This window comes from Embiotoca jacksoni, unplaced genomic scaffold (genome assembly GCF_022577435.1).
Source record: "Embiotoca jacksoni isolate LCO1_2020_lvr unplaced genomic scaffold, fEmbJac1.0.p SCAF_20, whole genome shotgun sequence".
Taxonomy (NCBI): domain Eukaryota; kingdom Metazoa; phylum Chordata; class Actinopteri; family Embiotocidae; genus Embiotoca; species Embiotoca jacksoni.
The window spans coordinates 10,057,565-10,083,895 of NW_027185341.1; the positions used below are offsets into that span (position 1 = coordinate 10,057,565).

General features: G+C 42.9%; 2 protein-coding genes and 1 long non-coding RNA gene across 8 annotated transcripts in view; 1 reads left to right on the top strand and 2 right to left on the bottom strand.

Annotated features, from left to right (window-relative positions):
• itgb4 (integrin, beta 4) overlaps window positions 1-7,801 on the bottom strand; it is a 29,789-nt gene extending 21,988 nt beyond the window's left edge. For 2 of the 3 annotated variants that reach the window (XM_069156178.1, XM_069156176.1), the window contains exons 1-2: window positions 2,398-2,776; window positions 115-197 (exon numbers count right to left, since the gene is read on the bottom strand). In XM_069156178.1, coding sequence (XP_069012279.1) covers window positions 115-190 — 76 coding nt within the window. In that variant the 5' untranslated portion in view covers window positions 191-197; window positions 2,398-2,776. Of the gene's footprint in view, window positions 1-114; window positions 198-2,397; window positions 2,777-5,490 lie in introns of those variants that run through there. The other variant, XM_069156177.1, reaches the window with a different exon arrangement.
• A 77-nt stretch (window positions 7,802-7,878) lies between these two features.
• sap30bp (SAP30 binding protein) lies at window positions 7,879-24,462 on the bottom strand. Of its 4 annotated transcripts, none has more exons than XM_069156192.1 (10): window positions 24,350-24,462; window positions 23,762-23,874; window positions 21,731-21,775; window positions 18,096-18,135; window positions 13,531-13,619; window positions 10,970-11,061; window positions 10,647-10,759; window positions 10,510-10,568; window positions 9,351-9,441; window positions 7,879-8,616 (listed from the first exon to the last, which is right to left on the bottom strand). In XM_069156192.1, exons 1-10 carry the CDS (start codon window positions 24,441-24,443, stop codon window positions 8,438-8,440), a joined length of 915 nt encoding a protein of 304 aa, XP_069012293.1. In that variant the 5' UTR covers window positions 24,444-24,462; the 3' UTR covers window positions 7,879-8,437. The 4 variants fall into 4 exon arrangements, with proteins under 4 accessions (XP_069012293.1, XP_069012292.1, XP_069012295.1 ...); XM_069156191.1 differs by having other exon boundaries at window positions 7,879-8,619; XM_069156194.1 differs by having other exon boundaries at window positions 8,482-8,616; window positions 10,463-10,568.
• A 120-nt stretch (window positions 24,463-24,582) lies between these two features.
• Window positions 24,583-25,617, top strand: LOC138201859 (uncharacterized). Its single transcript, XR_011178612.1, has 3 exons — window positions 24,583-24,613; window positions 24,692-25,259; window positions 25,401-25,617. It is a non-coding gene; the product is annotated as an uncharacterized lncRNA (long non-coding RNA).
• The last annotated feature ends 714 nt before the right edge of the window (window positions 25,618-26,331 follow it).

A 26,331-nucleotide genomic window follows, 5' to 3' on the forward strand; every position in this document is an offset into this window, starting at 1 on the left:
TTTATCTACGGTTAATTTGTAAAGACACAATATCAACAAAAGACTTTTTTGGGGAACTTTTCTTCAACAAATGTCCATGTTGTTGTCAGTAAAGATGGTTCTGGTCTTTCTCACCTTCAGCAGGACAGCAGGTCAGCAGGACGGCGAGAAGCCCGACGCCCACTGAGAGATGTAGCGTCCATCTCCCCATCTCCTTCCTGCAGCACAAACAAACACAGACGCGCTCACATTTAGAAATCTACAACAAATCCAGTGTTACAGAGAAAGAGAGAGTCTGCTGCTCATATCTCTGCAGACGAAGGTGTAACCCGAACCACCTGTACTTTCACTTGGTCACAGTCCAGAGAAAAGCGAACAGGCCCAGACTCTCCTCCTACCTTCACTTCACTCTGTGAACACAGCGGCCAACTTCAGAGCGGTTCAAAACAGAAAGACGTTGTACTGCCAGAAAGCGTCGCTCCCAGCAGACCTTTCCTCTCTTCAAACACAACTGTTCTTTAAAGGAACATCAACTTAACTGTTACACCTGAATTTAGGCATAAATAGTGACCAACGTGACATTTTTTTAAGGGCCTGTTTATCCGCGTCCGTCTGTAGTTGTATTTGTTCCTACAGATGACTTTGCTGCTCAGGTTTTGAGATATCTGAAAAACGTCAGGCTGCGCCCCGACGCAGTGGAGCTCAACGGAATCTCAATGTCCGATTACTGCGAACTGACTTCCCTGAAACTTCCTGCTACAAAGGAAATCGTTTCTTCTGACGTCCGACGTGTAGGATATCGAAAACTGTGAATCTGGAGGTAGATGTTGGAATTTGTCCGCGAATTCCATTGACTTCCATTAAAATGTGAGATATCACAAATCAATAAAACAATGAAATGCAAAACATCCGCACGGCTAGTTTCAATACTTTATTGCAATGCAGGGTGGAACAACACTTTGATTTCTGGATGCTATTCGTAGGTGATAATAAAAAAATATGTGGTGTGTTGTTTGTTATGCTTTTACAGCTAATTTCAGGCTTATCGTGAAGAGACAGAAACAGAAAAGAAAGGATGGACACAGAGATGGAGCAGCATGCTGTGTCGACTCCTCACAGTAAAACCACGGTGTAATTTCATGCTGGAATCTTGGACAGAAAACAATCTGTTAGATATAAACCCGCAAAACAAATCTCCACTAAACACAGAGCGAACAAAGGGTACTGTGTGGCACCAAATGTCTCAGTAATTGTCTCAGTGGGCAGATGCAAGAAAAAAAATTTGTGGTCCGGAGATTTACAACTCCAAGAAGGAATTTCTCCTTCAGGCGAGAGAACGATGGGTTCAAGTTAAAAACACAGCCTGACAACACATGGGAACGGCACCTTAGCACCTCGCTGTGAGCTTGAGCTGGCTACAGGTGTGTGCATGTGTGGGAGAGAGATCATGGCAGGAGGTGCCACATAAATCACCGGCCAGAGTGGCTCGGAGAAGCCAAGAGAACAAACTCTCTTACTTTTCAATCTTCATATTTAGCCATTGAATATAGGCGAAAAAGAAAAAAAGAGGACTTTGTCTTTTGCTGCTTCTCTTCTTTGACAGAATCAAAGGCGCGAAGGCGTTTATAACACTGACAATAAACTGGGAGACACAAATTACAGCTTCCAAAGGACGGAAAATAGAAGTGAGTCATTCATGCTGGTCTTACTTTGTTCTGAATGACTCCAAGAAAAAAACAAAAAAAACAAAGAAGAGAGGGACATTTCCCAGAGTTCAAAGTCACAGTTTGTTTCTGCGCAGACAACAACATGCCTGCCAGGTGAGCATACCACCCCTGGGTGTGGGTCTGACCCTGTCATGACTTCCTCAGTGAGGGACGGGGTCTTTTGTAACAGGTTGGGGGGGGGTCATGGTCGGGGACCTTCTGATGAGAAGTTCAATAACAACCAAAGATAAGTTTCAGTTTTATCTGCATTCGTCCTTTAAAACCCAAACAACACCGAGTAAACTTTATATTATGTCTTTAACAGTAGACGGCAACTATTCTGCTTACATAAACACGAGGAATGCTTGCTGTGTTATTTGTTCTGATCTCGTTTCTTTCACCTGCGTTGCTTTGATGTAATGCAGAACGAACAGCGAAATGAATAATAATAGACAAGGTTCAATAGAAAAGAAACAAAAAGCTAAATCCAATTTGTCCAAAAGCTGAATCGTCAGTCTTGCATGCAATTTAAAATCCACACGATGTGATATAAAGTTGCATAATGCACACTTTACAGCCGCAGACCTTTCTCAAACATCACACAAAGACGGAGCAGCAGAAGAAAGCTCACAAGAACGTTTAAAAGTGAAGGGCACCAAAAACAATGGAGCCATTCGGGAAATTTATGACTGAGATTACTGATCAAACAAACCTCTCACTGTGCCCTCGCCCACTCCAGGTCCAAAAGTCCAGCAATAAATAATAAGAAAAAAAAGCTATTTCCCTTTGTTGGATTCTTTGTATCCACCTGTGTTGGAAAAAAAAAATGTCTTCAAGTCCTCCTGTTCAAGTTAAAAGTTCCTCCAAAAAAAAAAAAAAAGACTCAGACTTCCACTTTTTCTTTCGGTCTCCTGTTTCTTCTTTCCTGGTCTGGTCAAATATTCACTTATTTGCCCTTAAACTCCGCTCAGTCGTGAGTGTGTGTGTGTGTGTGTGTGTCTCAGAGTGTGTGTGTGTGTCTCAGAGTGTGTGCAGGAGTTTTTCAAGCGTGTCCGCAGGAGATATGAGACACAGTGAGACTTAGAGCAACTGAGTGAGTGCGACTGTGAGTGCTGCGACTTGATCCCTCCTTTTTGCTTGCTGCGTGCAGACACACACACACACACACACACACACACACACACACACACACACACACACACACACACTCACTCCCTTCCCTCTCCAGGTGAGTAGCTCTGACGGAGGGAGTTGACTCCCTTCCGCTGCCTCTATCTCCTCCCCACCCAAGCTCCACACCTCTGTGTGTCAGCGCCCCCCCCCCCCTCCCCCCCGCTGCATTCCACCCCAACAGGAGTTCACCTGTGTGGGCTTGACACTCAGCAGTCTGGCCCCTCCTTCGCCGGCCTCCTCCCAAGCTCTTGGGAGCGGCACACGGAGCAGAACACTGCCTGCAGGCAACGGGAAACAGCTTTGTGACTTCGTGTTTACACAATCATGTACTCATACTTGCGGGCGCATTTTCTACTTGGCAAATATTTGATTGCCAAATTATGATTGCCACATATCTTGTCCTTTTTCAGGATGCAGAACAATTTCCTTCATTTGGTAGAAGAGGTTTTGGTGCCAGTAAGAACCGACACCCAATCCTACCGCTCACCGTGTCTTATTGTGTTCCTACGGTTTACTAAGAAGCTCACAAAGCTTCTGTACATTTGTAGGTTTTGACGAGTGTGGAAAAAAATTGGTGTAAATATCCTCTCGCCACAAAGAGTCCAACAAGTCCTCCGACCTGAACAACAGAAGAAGTCGTGTTGTGTGTCAGTGCTTTCAAAACAACTCGAGTATTTTCTGATATGTTTTACCTTAAAACCTCAAAACCATCACAAAACTGATTTATTTTAGTTTTCTGATCTTCCACCTCGAAGTAAAGCAAAGCTGCTTTCCTGCCACATCGTGCAGCTCAAGTCAACTCGACTCTGCTCGCTTGGTACCAGATTTTTCAAGATTTAATTTTCCACTTTAGATACTAAGCCCTCAATGTACCTGGTCGTCATAGCGATGCCACGTTAAACCACAGTGACGTCATCGTCAACGCGATACACACAGGAAGGATGGGCGACATCAAAGGGATGCTGACAACATGTTAGAAACAGTCATCCATCTGAGACAGAACAACAGCAGCATTCATTTAAGGTTCGGTTCATGAAACAAAGTCCAACAATTATGAGAGTGATGCTGAACCCAAACAACAAAGCTGCAGATTGTAAAACCAAAACAGTGAGCTAAAAGACACTAAAACTCTCCGTACAGCTGAACTACTCTACAGTGTGTTGGGGAAAGATTCAGCTACAAGCAACTACTTCATAAAATTTAAAAAAAAAAAAATCATTTGATCCAAATTTGATTCAAATATTGATTAAATAAGCTTTAAGTGTTGATGCAACATAACAACAGTCAAAAAAATTAAATGTTCAAATAAGAAATGGCACAACATTTGTTTAAAAAAAAAAAAAAATAATGGAAAAAAAAAAAAAAGCTTTTAAACAACAGATTAAGTTTGAGTTATAATTTGGGTACATGCATCAACTTCTACGTTGCTGAGACTCTGTTGGAGACGTCACACCTCGAGTCTGTGGAGTCTCATCATCAGAGGTCTGTTTTGGGATAACGTTGATGTTGTTTTTGGATTTCTAATCACCGGACGAACTATTATTCCAATCTTGCTTTTAAATTGTTCTGGTGGCCAAGACTTAAGTTTATCTCTAGACTCACAGAAATCAACAGATTTTTTTATTTTTATTTTGTTGATCGGTTTCAATAAATCACCTCCTATCCTTTTTACAGTAACTTGATTTCATCACCGCTTTAATCTAATTTGATATTGTTTGGGATTTGCATTCTTGCCCGACAGGTGCTATCTGAATAAAATTGAATTAGGCAGCTGGATCACGTCCGAAGTGAAGTAGGAGGAGTTGCAGACGGGGTCGGTGTCAGCGCAGCAGTTTTCTGTGTGCTTCTCTGCTAACTTTTCCTTCAGCAGACCTCACATCAACAGTTTAAGGGTTACTCGCAATCCCTTACTGTCCCTGCATCCCCATCCGACGCCCTTCAACTGGGCCGACACAGACTCAGATCAGGACCCGTCCCAGGACTTTACATGACTCAGAGGTGAAAGCAGCTCATTTCCTCTCCACTGTAAATACCACTGAGGGCAGTTGCGCTCCCATAGCAACCAGATCTGGTTTGATACAATGGATAACTCTCTCTAGGGGGAACAAAAAAAAAGAAACTTGCAGAAAACATCTCTTCCCTCCTATCAGGCTCACTGGGCCGACACTTAAGCAGCGATGCCGGTCTAAACAGCCCTTTCACATGGTGAAGGAGGAGCTGCAAGGGAGCGGCCCACTTACTTTAACATTTTAATTTGAACAAAGATTCTTTGTGAAAGAAAACACAGGTGTTGACTCTCAGCAGGTAAATAAGACTAAATGTGGAGAGGGGTTGCCACTTCTGACCATGACAAGGATCCTCAGAAAACCTACATGACACCACAGGGATCTCCTTGATTTTACCTCCTTACAGTCCCAAATACAACATTGAATTGATGATTATTGATGACAGTCCGGAGAAAGTTTATTTCATGTAGAAAGTCATATTAAAGTGTTAAACTCTGGAGTTGGATCATTAAAAACATGCACAAAGTACCCGTAACACAATCACAGCTGTCGCATTGTTTTCTTGTTCTTATTAACCATGTGCCCTTGAGCAAACAGCCACAGTGAGAGTAAAGACGGTTACTTACAATGAATAAGATGCTGTCGTGGTGAAGTGGGCTCATCAGCAGAGGACAGATCTGCGCCCTCCACACACACAAAAAACAACCAACAACAAGTAGAGCTGCATACGTTTTCGGAGTTTTCAGAGACGAAGCCTGGACAATAATGTCTCCACTTTCAGTCCTCAGTCTGTGTCCAACTCATCGCCAATTTACATGACAAAAACGGCGCTCTTTGGATCAGTGGGCTCATTCACTGCTAATGGCATCTCTCGCTTTTTTTCCCCCCCTCCACCACCAGTAAATGTGCTGCAGAGCTGGAGACCTCGCAGCACATTTCAGAAAGCGTTGCACACATATGACAACTATCAAGACTCAATAAAATGTAACGCTACGGAATCTTCAATTAACTATTTGTGGCTCTAATTAAGTACATGCGATGATAAAAATGCAACTAAGGGTGACAAACAAGTGTATTTTGCAAGGAAGTGTTGCCTATATCAACAATTATCTTTCAACAATTACAGTAAAACTGTTGAAATATTTAATGTAATATATGACGTCAGAACTGGGAATATACATGATAACAAACGCGCAGTAAATAGTAATTAACCTACCCAGCTACCACAACGTTTTACAATAATAAACAAGGTCCACGCGCCCGCGGGAAGAAAAGTAAATACTTTGTTTCCTCGCGTCAGCACATTTTGAGGCGCATGTAGTGATGACAGCAGCAGCTCGAGGGGAAAGCTGAGACCTGCTCAGTACGAGCTGCATGCGGGGCGTGTCTCGTGGGCTCACCCGCCAGGTGTGGGCGCGCTCACAAGACCTCATGCGCACAACTGCAGTGATGAGGATCCGCAGAGTTCACAGCAGGTCGGACTTTACAGCCTTCATACAACCAGTGTGGTACTTTTGAACCGTGGTTTTTTTTTTTATTGTCGCTCTTCAACTATAATCTCAGCAAATTGTAGAAAAATATTTACTACAGCTGATTTAAACTATTGTTTGGTGTTTATTACAGTTTTATAAACATACATATATAAAGTCAATATCTAGATGTATAAGCTCAATTTACAAGTGAAGTTCCCGTTAAATTACCATAAAATAAGTCTTTACATTTTCACACGGTTGTATTCAGTCACTGTTACATCAGTGCGACCAGCTGTTGAAAATAATATGGAAAATTAAGCTATTTTGTAGTTAGACTCTATACAGGTGCATTGGGATAAAAAAAATTTAATAATCAATCACACTATCAATCAAAGGAACCTGCTAATAGGCTGCAGTTTCTGTCTCTCAACCTTGGAGGGTTTTCATTCTGCAGTGAGGAACCAACATGTCAGACACATCTCAGAGGGAGCCTGCAGGTTTTTTTTTGTCCACGTCATTCCTGTATTTTCATTCCATTCTCAGCCAAAAAACAAAAAAAAAGCTGTTCAGATGGAAGACAAACGTGGACGTTGGTTCACCTCCGTACCAAACGCATGACTTCTGCATCGGCTTGTGGCCAAACGTGGGCATGATTCAGCTGATTGTCATCAATGACTCAGGTCTGAGGCACAATCTGCGTTAACCCTGGAGGGTCCCAGAGTCCCACAAAGACTCTCACGGAAGATTTGGATCATGGTTTTTTTTTTCTTTGCCATCTTTTCCTACTTCTAAATTGTAAAAGTTAAAAAATGGTGGAATTATTGTGTTTAGAAAATATTCATTCATGTCAGGGTTTAATCAGATTTTTCTGTGTTCCAAATAGCAAAATAAAAAAAAAATAAAAAAAGTTAATAGCGAACTGGATGCTAATACATTAGTCAGTTTTATCGCTGGCTGTCATGTATCTACTTTTTTTTTTAAGAAATTAATAAAACAGAAAATTCAGTTTTAGATTAAGACACAATTGAAACACGAGGAATTCTCCTTTGCATAGTTTTGATGTTGACTCAGGCAAGTTAAAATACAACGCCCAACTTAATTATGCCGCAGTGCGAAAGGTTACGAAAAAAATATGTGCAGCTTGTAACGGTAAATAAACGCGAGGCCTCCGACTTTATTAATACTTTTTCCTGATCTTGAAGGCACCTGAACTTTAACCCCGCGCCTCGCCTCAAACACACCGACCTCTGGATGCAGTTGGACAGGACTCAGATGTGCAGTCTGAACACGCAGCGCTCCCCGACAGAGAAGACAGAAAGTGTGAATGAGCTCGTGGGCGTCGATTCTTCGAGCCCAGAGCTCGACCGCCGTTAAACGTGGAGCGTCCTTTCATTTCCTCGGCGACACACCGAGATGTGCAGCTTCGTGAAAACGGACATTTGTGCAGCCACAGAAACGGTTTCCTCATCTGGATGCCAGCTTACAGTGTGACGTGGTTTCAAAATAATATATATTAAAAGAAAAAAAAAAAAGTGAAAAGGCAACATCTGATCCATTTATTCACCTCATCATCAATTTATATGTACAAAAGAAGGAAGAAAGGATCTTACCTCAGCCGTTCACTACGCCACAGAAGACTAAAGACTGCTGGGAAATGTACAAACATGTCGAGCTAGTACACATAACCGCTACAGGAGGCGTGATGATACTGCACCAGAGTATAAAAATAAAAAGTTCTTCCAGGTCCGTGTGGGAGCTTTGTCTTTGTTCAACCATCATCTTCAACTGTTTAAAACTAACAGCTGTTGCCAATGTATAAAAAAATAAAATAAAAGAAAGACAGACAAATGTGTGATCTGCATGCGTCAGATTTACAGCGGAGGCGACGAGCACTTCCACCAAACTGTCGGTTTGGCTTTACGATGCAGTCGTGCAGGTACAATCCCCGAGAGAAGGCAGTCCAGTCTTTAGATGAGTCCTGGTTTTAAATATGAACACTGAGCGTCCATCAGTTCGTTGCATGATGAGTGCAGGACTTCCGAGTTCGTGTCGTTGTTTCGTTACTCACTCTTACAGACAAACGGGATTCAGCACCTGCCGTTCACTGCTTTGCTTTCTTCAGGATGGTGCCCACCGCCGAGATGACCGTGGTCTTGGTGCCGCTGGCTGTGGTTGTCACGGAGACGACGGCCGGCAGGGTCGCCGTGGTAGTGATGAGGGTGGGCTGGGCCAGTGTCACGGGGATCGCAGAGTCCCACTTGCTTTTCCTCTTCTGCGCGTCTGCTGGTGAGGAAACAGAAGGGGGAGGAGTCAGTGAGGTGAAGGTCAGAGTTCAGAGTTCAGGTCACCGGGAGGTCTGTGGTCTGTGGCAGCAGTGTGGCAAAAACAGAGAGGAAGTAAATAAACGTTTCCATAGTCCTTTTTTTCTCTGATCTAACATCAGCATGGCTGAGCTGTTATGTCGTGATGTCATGAATTTTCAAGCACCAATCAGAGGGGTTGCTGGACCACCATCAACCAAATGTAATGCGTCCTGATTGGACCGATTAGAGGAGCATTTGACTTTTAAACTCTCGATAAGTAAATTAGGTTTTTCTCAATCTTAAACTTTTTTGATTGTCAAGTCACAAATTTATTATTTCATATGGATGATTTTTAATTATTGACTATCATGAGGTCACAGAAAACCAGCGCCGCTTCTTACAAACCGATTAAACCCTCTAAACACTCCTCATAACATTTCTAATCAATATTGTAATTCATTAAAACGACTATAATATATTTCTGCCTATTTTATGGCCTCAGCTCTGATATAGTGTTTGAAAATGTGACTTTAAATTGTTAAATTTGCTAACTCGCTGCATGTGGAGTGTAAACCGATGACATGGATGAGAACTGAAAAAGTCAACAAGTCGAAGTGTTCGGAGTTTGTCGAGCCGTCGCTGCTTCATTTAATGTGAAATCTGGGATGTTAAACGTATCCTGTGTTGAAGTGTTGAAGCCTGATGGTGTACCTGTGGCGGTGGTGGTGGTGGTGTTGCTGGTGGTGGGGGCTGCCGTGCTGGAGGGGTTGGTGCCCTTCTTGGTCCCCGTGACAAACTCGATCTGAAGAACAGATGAACCCGTGAGAACGCTGGTTTAACGCTGCGTTCAAAAGGAACTCACGAGCTTGCGGTTACAACGCGGACGCTCGGCGCTCAAGCGGTTAAGTTGTAAAAACACGGTTGCCAGGCAACGACAACGTGGCTGTCGTCTAGAAGCCACGGGGGTTAATGATTAAGCGAGCGAACAGGCGGGACGACGCCGTGCAGGAAATACAACGGCAGCGAGGGAAAGGTTTTCCTCAGACGGAGGCTGTTATCTAAAGTTATGAAGACGAACTCTACGTGACTGAAATTACAATTTACTCGCTTAACATCAGACGAAGAATGAACTTCCGCTGCCGCCGACATTTCTTTAAACGTCAGCAAACACATCACAACTCGAGAACTCGTGGCTTATTGAAAATTTGGACTTCCGACGTCGTGAGTAGCGATAAGAGGGCGGCGTTCATTTGGACTGTTGTCGTGTACGCGGTGAATACGACGCTCTGCGCGAGGATCCAGAACATATTTGTAACGCGTCACTCGTTCAAAGTTTTGAAAAACGACATGCGTGTCAACTGCAGCCTGCAAACCACCGGCTGCATTTACCAGCGGAGAATAAGCGAAGAGCTCCTGTCGGAAACGTGTTCGCTCAGGTTCAGTTTAGGACTTCGGTGCATTGGCAGGAATGCTGCTGATGGCAGCGTGCGTCCCCCTGTTTTCTAACTACATGTGCACGTTGCCACGGAGACAGACATCACTCACCTCTTCAGTCCCACCGAGCAAACTGACAACGCTCTTTTAATAGTGAAAGCAAAACCAGCCAGAAAAGACAGATTCATGGAAAACACGAAGGGGGCTGCGTTGGGAAGGAAGGGGGGGCAGGAGGTGGGGAGGGGAGAGGGGCAGGAGGTGGGGAGGGGAGAGGGGCAGGAGGTGGGCCTGCACTGCTGTTACAAGAACTCAACTTGGCAATGTACATTGATTTCCGAACGTGAGGCAGGTGGTGAAGCAGAAATAAAGAGCCGCTGGTGGAGACTTGCCCCTGACAGCAGGCTGATCCACGTCTCTTTGTTCCTGCGAGTCTCACCTTGGTCCGCTCCTTCTTGGCTTTCTCCAGCTTGTCCATCTCCACTTTCTGGGCTTTGGCTGCAACAGTGAAACACAGTTAGCGAGTGTCGCGCTGCGATCGCAAAGAACGCGCGAAGAGGAAGTAAATGGTCTCACCGAGAGCCTCGTAGTACGAGTCTTCTGACCAGCCGTGAGGATTGAACATGTCCTTTGGGTAGTTGGTTCCCAGTTCGTCTATACTGCAGAACTGAATGAGCTTCTCATAAATACTGAAAGAAAAAACAGAGAAAAACTGGATGAGAGACTCGGATACTTGTGTGGATAATCTGGATTTATGAGCAGAGAATATTTATGTGCTTGTTTAGTGTTTCTACCCCAAAGTGTATCTACAATCCTGTGTAAATGACAGGCTGTGTGTGCGTCTGTGTGTCTGTGTGTGTGTCTGTCTGTGTGTGTCTGTGCTGGTTTGAGCTGCACACCTTGGGTTTCTAAATTCCTTCTTTTTCTGGATGTGGTTGTTTGTGTCAAAATCTCCATGGAGCTTCCTCTCGTACAGCTTGTGGATCTTCTCCTGTTACAAAACCAACAGATCAATGAGACAGGAGGTCAACCGTGGCGGTAAAGAGATCGACACCTCGGCCCTCGACTCCTCCACACTAAACATTTGGCAGGATACAATGTCAAAGTTATCAAAACAAACAAAAACTATATATATATATATATATATATATATATAAATAAACTATTTCTCTATATATGATGAGCTCTGGCCAGGTGAGGGTTAGTGTGAATGGAGCTATTGTATATGAAGTTTCTGATTCCTCTGAAATATTTGACAACCAGGTTCCACTGAGCCGCAGGGAGCTGGCAGAAGTATCCAGAGCATCCTCCGTGATACGAGTTAGAAACAGTTTGGGTGTTAACGAGGCAGGGAGGGTTCGGAAAAAGAGCCGCGTCATGAGAAATGTGAGATTCTGACCCTTTTATAAACTTGACCTGGATCAGGGAATAAAAGTCAAGATGTCCCTGCTGCTGTCAATTTGACCGGGCAAAAGAAAAGGACCGTGAACAGCAGACTTTGTTGACCCGGTCTGCATCCACTCCTCCTCTTGCACTTATATTGTGTCTTTTTTACTTCAGTGGGAACAAAACACTTTCAAATTTCAACCTCGTTCCCCTACGGACACACACCACTGACGAGGCCGTAATCAGGACCGATTCTGGCTTCGATGTCCTTCTTCAGGACACTTCAGCATGTGAGCAGGCGGTGACCGAAGTAGACATCCACCTCTACCGGCTGTTTAACCGCTGCATCAAACTACTTCCTGACTTTAGAAAAAAAAAAAGACAAAAAAGGATCTTGTCGATAGAAGACAGGCAGTTTTCTTTCCTTTTGGATAAAAACAAATGTCCGTTTACTTGGACCGTCAGTCTTCAACACACATCTGAGGTTCAACCTGAGCTGTGTGTGCTGGCAGATAATGGATCCCAAGGTCACGGCCTGATTTGAAAAGGCGCTTGGAAACGGCTCACAAAATGGAAACGTTCCAGCTGTGGTGAGAGAACGGGAACAAAAAGCCAAAAGTATTGCAACAACATAACATCCGCGAAATCCAATTAAACCCCATTCGGGGAGTAGAAGCGTCCTGGGTGACCCGAGGGCCGGGATATCCAGGCTGCTCTGGGGACGGTGAATCACTGGTTGCTCATCTGAAAGGTGGAGGAGTGTCTGACCGCAGGGGAATATTGCTGAGCTGTTCACTTACTAAGTCAGCTGTGTGTCCCGACCTGCCTCAACTACACACCAGACCGAGCTTACAGCGAGTTGGACGCGCAGCGGTGAAGAGAGCGGCGGTGGTGATGCAGCGCTGGATGAAGGTGCTGCTGTAATTACCGGGGCGAGTCCCTCATGTAGCCACCAGAGTTTATCTCTAACCCCAGAGGGAACGAGGGAAACTGCTAAATTATTCACTCGGCGTCGAGAACAGGTTATTCTGAGTGCACCAACATTTGAGATGACGTGTATGTGTGTGTGTGTGTGTGTGTGTGTGGATGAGGCAGCCGTCAGTCCTTCACATTTTATTCAAGTCTTTTCATCCCAAATCTGTACTTGTGCCAAAAAGAGCGAGTGCAGACAGCGTGTCTGCTTACGAAAGCAACATCTTCCTTCTGAAGCCAACGCAACATTTTTGTTGTTCAGCTGGATGAAACGACGACCTGGAAAGTGTTTATCAAACACATCATCAAGCCAACAGAAGGCGTTTTGGTTGGAGACTAAACGGGGTCAAGGGGCTTTTTTTCCCAGTTTGCAGATATGAACCCTGAAACGACGCAAACGGAGCGACTTCCTATATTTCTCTTCGTTGAATCGAAGTCACGCCGTGTTTCCTCCGATGTGTAAATGCTCAATGAAGCCTGGACTTTGTTGTCGGCCCATTTCTCAGTATTGCGCGTCTCCTTTGGAAACTTTCCTGTGCGGTTTTAATCACAGTGGGATCGGGCCGGTCGGCACCGTGCTAGCTTCGCCGGTAGCTGTAGTCTACCAGGCTTACTGCTTACGCAGCGTTTTAAACAGGGCGGTTGTCTGTGCTCCTGTGTTCGACCGACCACCGTACACTCACGGCACCACAGCTCCTATTGTGACGGGGAAAGTATCTACCGAGGAGGAGGAGCTTAAAAAAATAAATGTTAAAAAAAAAGTACCACAAATGGAGTTATAGGAACTTAAAAGGTTCAAGTTTTCCACTTTTCGGAGACTAAAAAAAAAAAGGGGAACTCCCTCTCACTGTTCTTTAAACTGTGAAACAGTTCCTGCGGTTCAAAAACGTAGAGACACAAAGCACAGGTCGCCATGACAACGCCGTCAAGCTCTCATGACAGCTAAACCCCGGCTACATCCTCACACCCGCTCCTCTGAAGGGATTAGCAGACAAAACTGTGGCATTAGTGGCGATATAAAAGCTGCTCGCACGTGATGACAGCAACAGTATATTGTGTTTAGATGAAGTGCTTCAGGAGACTGTTGGCAGGAGGCGAGTACCTGCAGCTGGATGGAGCAGCGTCCAGGAGGCTCGGGGGGGATCCTGATCTCATCGGGCGACATGTTCCTCACCTTCTCGGAGAACAGCGCTGCCAAGACAGAAAACATCAACGTGAGGTTCTCGTGCGTTTCCCTCTCTGCTCCACCCGCAGGATGAGGATTAACGATTAACATACAACATACAAAAAGGCAGCGCAGCGGGGAGAACCGACGCTGACGTGACGGGAGGCTGCATGTGGGGATGCACTGGAGAACAAACTCAACGCAGTGACAAAGGTCTGTTGTGTGTTCAGCAAACATTGCTGGTGAATTCCTGAGCATCTTGTTCCATCTCTGTCTGCTGGTGGGTTTTATAGGGCCGTGTGGTATGAGGAGTGGCTGCTGTCGGGGCTTGTACGGAGAAGGGAGGCTCCTTCTCCTCCCTTTTGGACTCGTCCCTTGTTTTGCTCTCCTCGTCTCCCTCTTTGCTTTTCTCTGACTGCAGGCCAGAAATTCTTCAGAGTCGCTCTGTAACCACCCGACTGAAAGTCTCTGCAGCCACTCAGCGCTGTCAGGCATATTGATAGTGTGTGTGTGTGTGTGTGTGTGTGTGTGTGTGTGTGTGTGTGTGTGTGTGTGTGTGTGTGTGTGTGTACTGCAGGAGCTCGCGTCTGCTGATGCTGTGAAGAACGTCGACATGTAAAAGCTTGACTGAACACAGGAAGATCATTTTTCTGAAGTGCTGACTCGGTCTTATCGAAGACTTCATCTTCCAAAACATTCGAGGAAAATTCCACCGGCACATTTCTCCGAAAGAAACATTTCAGTTACATCAAATACTTTCACCTGAAGTTACCAATTTCACTATTTCTGCCAAAATCTCAGATCCCTAAATGTGAATTTACAGGTGAGAAGCTGAGATTTATCGCCTTCAACAAAGAGTTCGAGCCATTTATTCACTGGGTGTAACTCTCTAAAGCAAAAAGCAATTAAAACTGTATCAGTTTGAACTAGTTTGAAGACTTTTGTATAAATATACTTTAGATGGTTTAATATTTTTGTATGTATATATCCTTCCTCGCGTTACAATGTATTATTCATTTTAGGATCATTTCTGTTGTATTTGTTCTTCTTGCAATTGTTTTCAATAAAGCATCTTCAAATAAATAAATCTGTATTTTACTAAAGCTCCATCTGGACCAGGTTATCAAACCTCAACGCACCCAACTCACACATTTACTGCCTCTACTTAAGTATAATGTGGGAACTGGATTTTACAGTTAAGTGGACAGTTTTTAATGAGGGAACGGGAGCACATGCCCATTAAAAAAAATACAATAAGTCAGACACAAATTACTTTTACAAGTCTATTTTTCAGTGTCTTAAAACATGTCTTGCTCGTGGTCGTTTATGTTCATGAACACATGAGCAACTTGAACTAGGATCTTCTCTGTGTGGCTTATTTATTAAACAAAGCATTGAAAAACGACTTCGTCAGTGTTTCTTGGAGACACTGAGAAAATGACTCCCCGTTTACTATAATTTGTACTATTTCATTAGTGTGTAAATATTTCAACTATATGAAGCCCTAAAAACAGCGTGTGCACGACTTTCTGCCAGCACGGTTTGATGAATTGGACCAATACGCAACAGTAATCACATAAATGTGTCTAAAAACAAAAAACTGTGAAGAGTTCAAGGCTGTTCCCAAATGTGTGATGATGTTGACTGATCTTTGCTGACTGGTTCTGATTTAAATCCAACTTTGGCCAAATTTAGGCCAAAAAAAACCTGGAAAAAAGTAACATTGAAAACCATCTTGTTTTGCTGTCAGGGCTGAAACACTGTGACACTTTGGCCCAGAGCAGATTCAGTAGCAGAATCATACGTGTCTGTTTACACATAAATCTTCCACAGTGGAGCAACAGCAGCACGAGGAGCTCGTGCCAGAAATGAACTGCGAAATGTTGGTTTGCCGTCGCACACTGACACACTCCTTCCGGCCGTCCCTCCCGTCGCTGGCTTTTCTGCTTTTCTTGGTCTGCTGATCATTTGAGACCACAGACTCATGTGTGGGATCATGACTCGCCACACTGACCTCCCCTAAAGTAAGGAAAGTTCAGAGGAGGAGCAGCACCTCCCTCATAGCTGATATGGTCCTGGTTAACCTCCCCCCCATCGGGGCTAAGGAGGGGCAGGGCGTTGCCTTCGTTGGCTCGACACAGAAGTCATACCGAGCAAGCATGTGTGCAGGTTCATGCATATTTTTGACGGAGAGAAAAAAAACAAAAAAACAGCTATACATGAATATTAAAGGTTCATGTAACTCGTCTGTAATCCCTACGTTAGAAAAACACTGAAAATACTGTCGCCTCCAACGATAGAAAAACCTGACAAGGCAAGTCCGATGACTCACAGGTATTAGGTGGAGGCTCGGTATTTTGTTAAACCTCACACACACACACACACACACACACACACACACACACACACACACACACACACACACACACACGGGTTTATTTAGCCTTGCTGAAACCTGCTAATCCGCTCAAGACAACCAGAGATTTACTTGATCATTTTGTAGCCTTGTTGGGCAAACTCTGATATAAACACCTAAATAAAGTGTCTCAGTAACGGTGGAAGTGTAAATAAATCACAGCCTGGTAATAAGCTGTTTGTGATTCAGCTAAGCAGGAGAGGAATATTCTCATGAAACACAGCCAGGAAGAGAGAAACAAACAGACAGAGAAGAGATGATATTCTGTTTAAAACTTCCATCTGTCGTCCCCAAAACAACAGACAGAAAGTCCCAATCTGTGCCCCGAGGGTCTTCAGGGACAGACGGACAATGTGCGTCCCTTCAGAGAGCAGACAAAGAGCCGTCTTCAGCCTGCTGACGGACGGCTGTTTGCCAGACGCACTGACATTTACTGACAGACGAGACGGAGGAATGTCAAGGGTCCGGGCGATGACTCACGCTCTCACACCACAGCACACTGGTGGCCATGGTGGCTGCACGGAAAACTAAAAATGGCTCGAATGCATTTCCTTTCCTCTGTGACTGCTTTTTATAGCTGCAGCCAACCAGAAGGGGGGAAGTGGAGATGACGGAGGGCAGAAGCGACCACGTTTAATCAGCTACGAGTGTCTCTCTCATGGAGCATGCTGGGATTTAATTTAGAGAGTGAGGCGTGTTGGTAAAACTACGCCTTGAGAACACAAAGGCACCATCATTTTCATCCCACTTAAAAGGTCCCATGTTTGATAATTTGATGGTGTTTATATTTTCAGTCTTGATATCCACAAGAACATCTTAAAATAGTTTCACATCTCCTTTCTAAAGCTTCTCTCAGGAGCTCCACCAACAACAGGTTGTTTCATGTCCGTGTTCGTTAAAGTTCATTGAAATGAAGTTCATTGAGTAGAGTGACACTCGCCCAGGTCGACCACAAGGCTTTTTTTCAGTCTTGCAGCTTGCTAACTCTGCGATGGAAAGACTGCTCGAAGTTTTGTTCCGCATAAAATGTTGGCCAGTGGAATATGAGATGAGCGCGGGTTTGTGACATCACAAACTTCCAGAAGTTCAAACGGTACAGTCGGCGTGTGCATTTAACACCGGACAGTTTGACACTTTCCCAGAATTTACACATCACCTGCATTATTTAAAAAAAAAAAATGGAAATCTGAATTTATATAACGTCGGGACCTTTAAGAAAAGAAATCTGCTCGACCAATCATCTCCACGAGACTTATAATATTCTATTATAGACAGATCTTCACGTTACCGTGTATCTTCTCTTTTACAGTTAAATAATAAATAAATATTAATGTTGCCTTTCATAATCTGAACCATCACATGCGTCCAGGAAGAGGCAGAAATAAACAAACAGCAGAAGGGGAACCGATAGTGTTGAGAGTTTATGGTTTGACTGGTTATGACTGGTGTAAAAAACGCCGCTCCCCGTATCACTCACATCCTGTCTGATCTGATGCTCACTTACACACATGCACACCTGTACAGGTCAGCGATTACTCACTAACCATTGACAGCTCCTGGTGAGACCTTCATACTCCTTCTGCCAGTCGGTGCACAAGGAGGCTTTTATAACTCCACCAGGTCTAGTTAGTGAGTCATACGTTTACTACACCAACACCCAACTCATACAATAAAAAGTCCAATCCCATTCTTACACCGTATCCTACGTATTTGTCTTATTATTTACATCAAGAGATAAGTGTTAATGGGTTGTTTTCTTACAGACTTCCATTCCTTGTCTTAATAAAATAAAAGCCGCTGCAACCCCCCGAGAGTTTGATCCATTTGGTCCGATAACATTTGGAAAGTTTGAAAGTGGTGCCTTATTGACTTATATTACAGCCGTGACCGTGTTTGCTGCAGGTCTGATTGGTTGATGCCTCTCAACATTATACCATCAGATTCAAATACATTTTGAAACTAACATAACTGCCGGTGGGTTGTCAAGAGAAACTATTAAGTCTGGTGTAAATAAGTAAATAAATAAATAAGTAAGAACACAGGTTCAGCACAAAAGATATAGTGACACACAAACACACGTACTCACCCACAAGCTCATTGGGATCCTTTCTTTCTGCTTCTGGGATCTGCAAAACAAAAAGATGGAGGCGAGGATAAGAGAGAGAAACAGAAACACGTGGGATGTTTAGGTGTTAAAACAGGGGAGTCTAATCATCGAGGCTGGCGGGGGCGATGAACACCACCAGTGGTGGATGTTATCAAACCATGTTCTTAGTTTTTAATGTTAACTATGGAGGATTACGGGTCGGGTGGTGAGATGATTTGTCCAAAAGGCCAGTTCTGGTGAAAGATGTGCAGCTGAAGATAAAAGCTCTTTCCATGTGTACCTGAAAGCGAAAAATCACAGACGCTCACGCAACAGAGTGCACAGAATAGTTTCTAAGAAGTAATAGAAACCAGAAGAGTAAATGGAGGCCGTTTCCAGTGAATGCCTCGGCTCAGGAGGAGGAGGAGGAGGAATCTCGCGCAGCCTCTGAAATATGCCTCCTGTTGTGCCAGCTTTGTGGGCATAACACAGGTTCAGCACAAAAGAACAGAGCTGTTATTCACAGGAATCACGTCGTCACCTAGCAACTGCTCGGGCACATCAAAGGATTGTCCTGAACTTGGCCAAATCACGAGGGGGAGGCGGGAGGACGGAGAGACACGGCAGTACAGCAGAGCTCGCTGGCACAAACCCAAATTAAATACATCTAAACAGTATAAATAGATGGTGACACCTTCTGTTGGACACAGAGCCATCGTTTCATTGATCGCCCAGCTGACGTTTTTCTCCCATTTGGCCGCCCTTCAAAGTGAGGTCAGGGGTCACAGTAAGCTTAAAAAAAAAAAAAAAGAGGGCTTTTAAGATTTAGTGTCTTTAGGATAGAAGAAAGATTTTTTTTTTTTAATTCAGCCCTCTGATGAGGTCACACTGTAAACACAACACTTATGATCACAAATCATAATTATGCTTGTCACCGAAACTCTGGCCATGAATATACTGAACGTTACAAACGGACATTTTCATACCTAGTTGTTACTTTTGGACAACGAACAAAACATTTTAAATTAAAACAAAGTGTAATAAATTCTAATTAGGGCTGGCCAATAAATCTATATTATGATATAAAACTAGATATTCAGGTCTGACCAATAAATCAGCTGATATCGGCCCATCAGATGTGTCAGTGTATGGACACTTTTTTTTTTTACAGAGCATAATTCTGAAAAAGATGTTTGGGATAAATTAAAAATTGATCTCATTTATGATCTATGTGGTGTTGTTTTTTTAAAATATATACAGTTTATATAAGTTTACTGTTTCAGTGGACAATAAACAGTAAAATATTCTGCCTCCTTTACATTACATCATCAAATTTGATAAACAATTTCTAGGGATCACTGCAAAAAAATATATGTTTATATACTGTATACATATATAGAGAAATATCAGCCGAAATATGTATATATAATCTTTTTTTACTCTGTAATATTAGTATCAGCATCGAGCCCAAAGATGCAGAATCAGTCGGACTGTAATTCGATTTTAGACAACGTTGTGTGATGTGACAGAAGTGCTGCATTACAGTAAATTGATGTCATTTTCTGAATTTAACAGACTGTTCTGTTATTTGTTTTAATCCAACAAGTCATTATATTCACATTACTCGCACTCAAAAATCGAATTTCATCAATATTTTAGTAAATATTCTGTGAAAGCACGAATCCAACGCAACAAACTATAGAGTGGATCAATACATCTAAAACAGAAGACTGACTTCATGATGTGTTAAAACCTCAGATTGCTCAACTTCTGTTCGTGTCTGTGCAAATACATCAAAACTGGGAAAGAGATCTTTGGATGGAACGAGTCTCCTGTCTCCTGTCCCCTGTCCCCTGTCCCCTGTGGGACTGAACGAGCTGGCAAAAGTCTGTGAAAACAGCCCTGAAATGCCATCAGGACTTTCTTGAACTTGGAAGCTCTCTAAATTAATTATTGTAAATGTTATGATCCAGTGTTGAGTTTGAACCCCACAAAGGACGAACTGTCGCAATATCTTTTCCAATTTATTGCTTCCATTTAGATCTGAATATTTTTCTACTCGTCTCTTATGAGGCCCCAAACTCTGTGACAGTTTACAACTAAAATCACTGGACTTCCTCCTTTTACAATTTCTAACACAAAGCCTAGATCGTAAAGAGAGTTGAGGCCTGGTGCTTCTAAGACCTCTTCTCCAGCAGGGACCTTAAATGTGGGATTGGACACTAATCCATCCAATAAGATATCAGTCTGTTGGTGGAGCTAGATAATAAAATAAAAAATCAATATCACCAAAGTAATTGGAGCATTACTGCTGCAGATGTTTCCGTCGGGACTTAAATGACTAAGAAACAGAAAATCCATCCATTCTCACCATTTGGAGACAGAAACTCTGACATCTACTCATCTTACAGGGAAACGTCTCGACAACACATCCAGAGAAACCAACTGTAACGACACAACAAACCTCACAGCGGTTTGCTGGTTTAAGGAAGAGAACTCCTCATCCACGAATGTGGAAACTGAGAGTATATAAGCCAATCCGAACGTTACCCAACACTCTGTGAGAAAACACAATCACACATCCCAGCAACAGCCCAAAGGAAATTGGGGATTCGGCTTTTGTCAGTTCTGCTCCAAAGCTGTGGAACAAACTAGCTGTTAGATATCAGGGAAGCTGCTCATAAATACTTTTAAAACAAAGCTCAAAACACATCTCTTTACTTCAGCCTTTAACTTGCTACTCCTGAAGCTGTGTGCATATTGCTGTATTTTATATTGGAACTCTGTTGCGTTTAATTTGATCTGTTCTTATGCATTTGATTTATTTTCTATATATTTAAATGTACCTTCATATGTGAAATACTGCATGTAATTGACTTGCTGTAAAGCTCTTTGATTTCTTGCTGTAAAAATAAAGTTTATTATTATTGTCCTCCACCACAACTCTTACCCACTCATAAGACAGACAAGATAACTGCCCAGAGGAAGAGTAATAAAGTGGGAGGACTCTGAACCTGAACCCATACGAGCGTTCCCACCGGTCAAACCTTCGGCGCTGAAGAAAATACTCCTAAAACATAACAACACAATTCAACATTGAATATGATCCTACGAAGCAAACAGAAGTGTTTCCATGACATTCCTGGAAACGTTTCTCTTCCTCGGTAATAACGCTCCACATGTCGACACAAGCGTTGTGGGGAAATCGCATCATGACGCAGTCTCGATCACATTTCAAGATCTTTATGTTGCTGTCGCTCTGATCTCCCCTTCATGACATGAAGCACCTGAACATACAAACATCCCAAAACGACAGCTTATCAGGTGACTGCCAATCAAAGACCTCAGACGCCATCTCAGACAAACCTAAAGGATTGTTTGTGCTTGTTAAGAGTTGTGAGTCTCTCTCACACACACACACACACACACACACACACACACACACACACACACACACACACACACACACACACAAGGTGGGGTCAGTACGTGCGCTGTTGATGAACCCACAGCGCCCTCTAGTGATCGTGCTACTTCACAGCACGTGGTGACAGAAATCTCTTTGCTTTTGGTTAGTTGACAAAAACATGCCAAATGAATCGGGCTTCATCGTTTTCTGTATCCAGTTCAAATACCTCGACATCCTCTGCGTCCCTCCCCTCGTCAGATTCCTCCATCTCCTGTGAAAACAAACGCAGAAGGTTAACAAGTCTGTCGGGCTCCACAGGAGAGGAGACCGAGGACGGAGAACCGAGCAGCAGCCAGCAAAGGACCGTAAAACTATCGAAACCTCGTCTGCTAGTTCTTGAAAAATGATAATTTAGGTCCAAGATTGAGATTTGGTTCACCAGCATTTGAACCTGAGCAGGAACGTGGTACATTTAATGATAAAGAACACTTCAAGGAGACACAAATATGATAATAAATGTGAATTCAAAAGGCTTTTCTGGGTGTGATAGATAACATAACACATAACAATACTCCTCTCTGGGCTTGTGTCGTTTCTCTGGATCAGCTCTCAGTCAAACAACAGTTTTTATAGTTATTATTCATCTAAAGTCTTCGACATGGAGTCACGAGAGAAAAAACCTTCAGCGGTCCGACTTACAGAGAGACAAGGAATAAAACTTCCTCTGGAGGACGGATCAATTGTGAGGTTGTTGACAGAGTCAGAGACGCTACCATTCAACTCTATGGTCATTTTCAGGTTATAGTTTATGTTGATGTACTGAAGTGCACAAAAAACAAACATCTCTTACTGTGTTTCATTGCTGTTTTACTAAATGATGCACTGAAACAGACCTGCAAAGGAATAAAAGGACTTCAGGGGAGTTGCTGTCTACAGCGTATCCCTTCATTAAAAGAGCTGTCAATCAATTTTAATTTGACAGGACATTGTATTGGGTATAAGGCTGTGACTAACAATTATTTCCAGTCTATTCTGATGTGTCAGCAGTCATGATACAAATACCACGAAAGGTTCATGACAACTATTATCAAAAATAATAAATAAACAAATATATTTTAAATTAAACCGTTTCATTTTATGAAACTGAAAACGCAAACAGACACAACGAAGAGCCAAAGATGGAAATATAACATCTGTTAGTTTTATCCGTCTGTTTTCATCCCGATTAATGGAAAGTATTCTAAATATATGTTATTAATGTCAAGTTTACAACCGAAACTTCCTCACCTTGAATTTTTAAATTCATACAGACTTTTGATCGTCGATAACTTTTCCCTCATCATCCGACTCAAACACTAAAAAAAACTCCACACACACACAAGTCTTGGTGAGTTTTTTTCCTGCAAGTCACAGCAACTCCAGCTGCCATTTGTGACTCCCTAACTCACTAACTTTTCAAAAAAATAGTAAGAAAAAGAAATCACAGATGTTGAAAATTAAAACAATAACTACAACATGAGTTAGGTTTTGGATCAAACATCCTACTTTTAATATCTGCAATTGTGGTTTTACTACAATAGACGTCTGAACGTTTCAGTGATTTGGTGCAAATTTGAAGTTAAACTGAGCGGTTGTGATATGATATTGTGATACGATATTGTGATACGATATTGTGTGTTTTTAGACTTCCAGCGCTGTTTCTTCAAAATAAAACGCTCTCTGTTTAAAGTCTGTCTGATAACGAGTCTCCTGTTAAACCACTCAATGCTTCCCAGACAATCTCCAGCTGTTTTATGGAGGGAGAAATCCCTTTTATTTATTTACATGTTCCAGTAGCATTTAATTTGTATTTCTATGACTGTTGACTTGTATTACTATTATCAGATTTAAGAGTTACTGAGGCCTTTACTGCAGTCGAGCTTTTATTTAGAGGTGAAACAGGAATCAGAATACTTTTACTGAATGGATGAACACTGGATTAATAACTGCGATGATATGATAACGTATCGAGATGTCAACAATCACCGGTTTGTAAACTACAACACAAGATCACGTATCTACAACTGCCTTCAAAATCAAAAACAAACAAAAAACAAGCTGGTTGATTTTCATACGACTTTGCGGTTTACGTGTTAACACTTGAATATGACGCAGCTGCTGTCACAGCCGACACATCAGCACGTTTAAAACACCCAAACAAACACGAGACGAATCACGTTTTAAAAGACGGAAGTGACTCGAGAGATGAAATACGGACCGAGTTGCTCTCTCTGCTGTCTTCATCTGCAGACACTTTGTCCCCGATGTCCTCGGTTCGGTTCAGGTCGTCGTCACCGTAGCTGTACACCAGGCCTCCTGCACGAGGCCCCGCTGGTGGACACCGAGACAGAGAGAGAGGTCAGAGGTCAGAGGTCAGAGAAGTGGCCCTGGGGGTCACCGTCGGCTCCGATCAAACAAACAGCAGCTTTGACGTGTTTCAGTAGAAGTTGAAGTGTTTCACGACTTATCACTTCATTCACGTTTCACCGGTGCGTGAAACCGGAAGTCAACAAGTTCATCTGGGAACTTTTTTTTTTTTTTTTAAACCAGAAACTCGTTGACAAAATATTCACGGTTTCTAAACACGTTGCAGTAAATATAAACAACGACCGTCTGTGTTCAAAACAACAACAACAACAACAACAACAGTCCCCTCCGACATGTTGTTTTTACCAACAATGACTGTAAACTACGTGAGCTAGGTTAGCTACCAGCTAACGTTAGCTGCCACATGAGGCTCGTCCAGCGACAGACTTGATTTCTAGACCATGAACGAACCACAGCATCTAACGTCGTGATCACTTACTTGTCTCTTCTGGTTCGGGGTCAGAGTCTGGCTCTGAATCGTCTCCATAGTCTGCTAAAGAGGAGAGCAGCGCACTCTTTTTACCGCTCGCCATTACTGTGCGCGTCGCTTAAATGCCTGGTCGCGGAATTATAACGTCATTAAAACGGTACTGCGCAGTACGCGGGGACCGTGCAGCGCTGGGAAATGTAGTTTAAAAAACAACAACAACAAAAAAAAAACTACATTTCATGAGGGGCGCTAAAGCTCGCAGGAACTATTGAGGTCAGCACGTCGTTGTTTTCCGTGCAGCATTATACATAAATGAGCATCATTTAAATCTATATGTGTTTTATATTTTAGACCAGACGCCGGCTGGGATCAATGCTCAGGGTTTGTTGTGGCTGTGCAGCAGAAAACACGACAGCTATGCAGGTAAAAAGTTTGGAAAAGTCCTCCCGCAGAAAAAGAAACGTGTCGCACGAGAAGGTCTGAGTCTCCTCTACCAAAATCATCACGTGCTCACAACCATTTCTGATGGAAATGTACCATATTTACATAATATGTACCATATTTACATAATATGTACCATATTTACATGTCCAGCTGTGCAGCTTGCAGCTTTAAAATACATTCAATCCAACATATATCATGTATTTATATACTGACCACTGCTGCACATCAGTGTCTGAATACTACACGCAGTTTATGAGACAAAATGATATTTCACTTACTGTGAATAACTTTTAAAGCATGAAGCTCCAAAACGTACTAATAGCTTTTAGGTCTAGGATCGTAAATGCTTGTGGATAAATACAAATTGCAAATCTTACAGAGCAGAAAAATCAAGTTGTTTTTTTGGCTGGGAGAAGTTTTTACACAAACCATACTACTCTGATCCATCTCTACATCCACTGGGTCTGGCTTGCAGGTATATATACATTTACACCTCGTCGTATCTTTGTCTTTAATCTCTAATGTATTGTGAACATAAATTTATAAAAATGTTTGAAAGACACATATGATGCACAAGCAGCTTCCTGTTGAGCTGCATTCATTTGATGATTTTCAGGTTAGAAAGACATCTAGAACGGACGCATCCAACCTTTGTCTCAAAAGCAGCGGATGACTGAAGTGAAGCTGACTCACTGAAACACGTCATTCTTCTTTTTCATAAAGTACATTCAGTATCTTATTCTTAGAAAATACCCAACAGATAATCACTGATTTTGTAAACATTTTTGACTGAGTTTTTAAACCAAAGATCTAAAATGAATTTGATTAAAAGATTGTTATACTGATATAATTGTGTGTTATTTTTTTAGCATCTGCCGTTTTGATACATCCCTTGATTGACAATGACACACACCGATAACATTACATTACAACAGGGTGGCTGCCAACTCAGCCAAAATCAAATGATGCTTTGATTAAGGTGATGTGATTCAGTGCAAATACAGAAATGAACAATACTGAAGAAATGTCAAATGTTTTTGGTTTAATTTAAATGTACATTTAAGAAATGGATATCCTAGAAAAGCTGTGACACACTGTGCAGTTGTGAAAGCTCCCAAAAAGTAACATTTCCAACACTTCTGGAAGATTAGCCACATGTGATTTCAACGAGTTGCCTTCACGCGTCTAAATCACTGCATCCTTTGAGCTCCTCTGCTTCTTCTTTGGTTTCTCCATCTGGGGGCTGCAGCAGCATCCGTACAGCAGGGCGAAGAGCGCCAGACACAAAGTTCCCAGCACGAACATTCCCATGACGACGACGCCGCCCAGCGCCCACGGCTCCTGGTGCAGACGGTACAGGAACCAGTCCACCCAGTCCTCAGGTGACCCCGTGGGTCTGTGCTGCTCGGGTACACTGTGACGAGCGATGAACCGGTCAGAAGCTCAACCGGAGCCCAGATGTTTAATTAATGACATCACGCTATTGGTGCCATTAGTTTGTAATAATAAGACTTTACAGAGCTGCTACTGACAAAATGTCTGAAAGG

Excerpts from the sequence above, each read along its gene's own strand:
- sap30bp (XM_069156191.1), bottom strand. The coding sequence starts at position 24,443 with ATGGCGAGCGGTAAAAAGAGTGCGCTGCTCTCCTCTTTAGCAGACTAT. Across the intron at positions 18,136-21,730 it reads GGGACGCAGAGGATGTCGAG|ATCCCAGAAGCAGAAAGAAA; the intron begins GTATTTGAACTG and ends TTTGTTTTGCAG. Across the intron at positions 9,442-10,509 it reads CCAAGAAGGAGCGGACCAAG|ATCGAGTTTGTCACGGGGAC; the intron begins GTGAGACTCGCA and ends TCTGTTCTTCAG.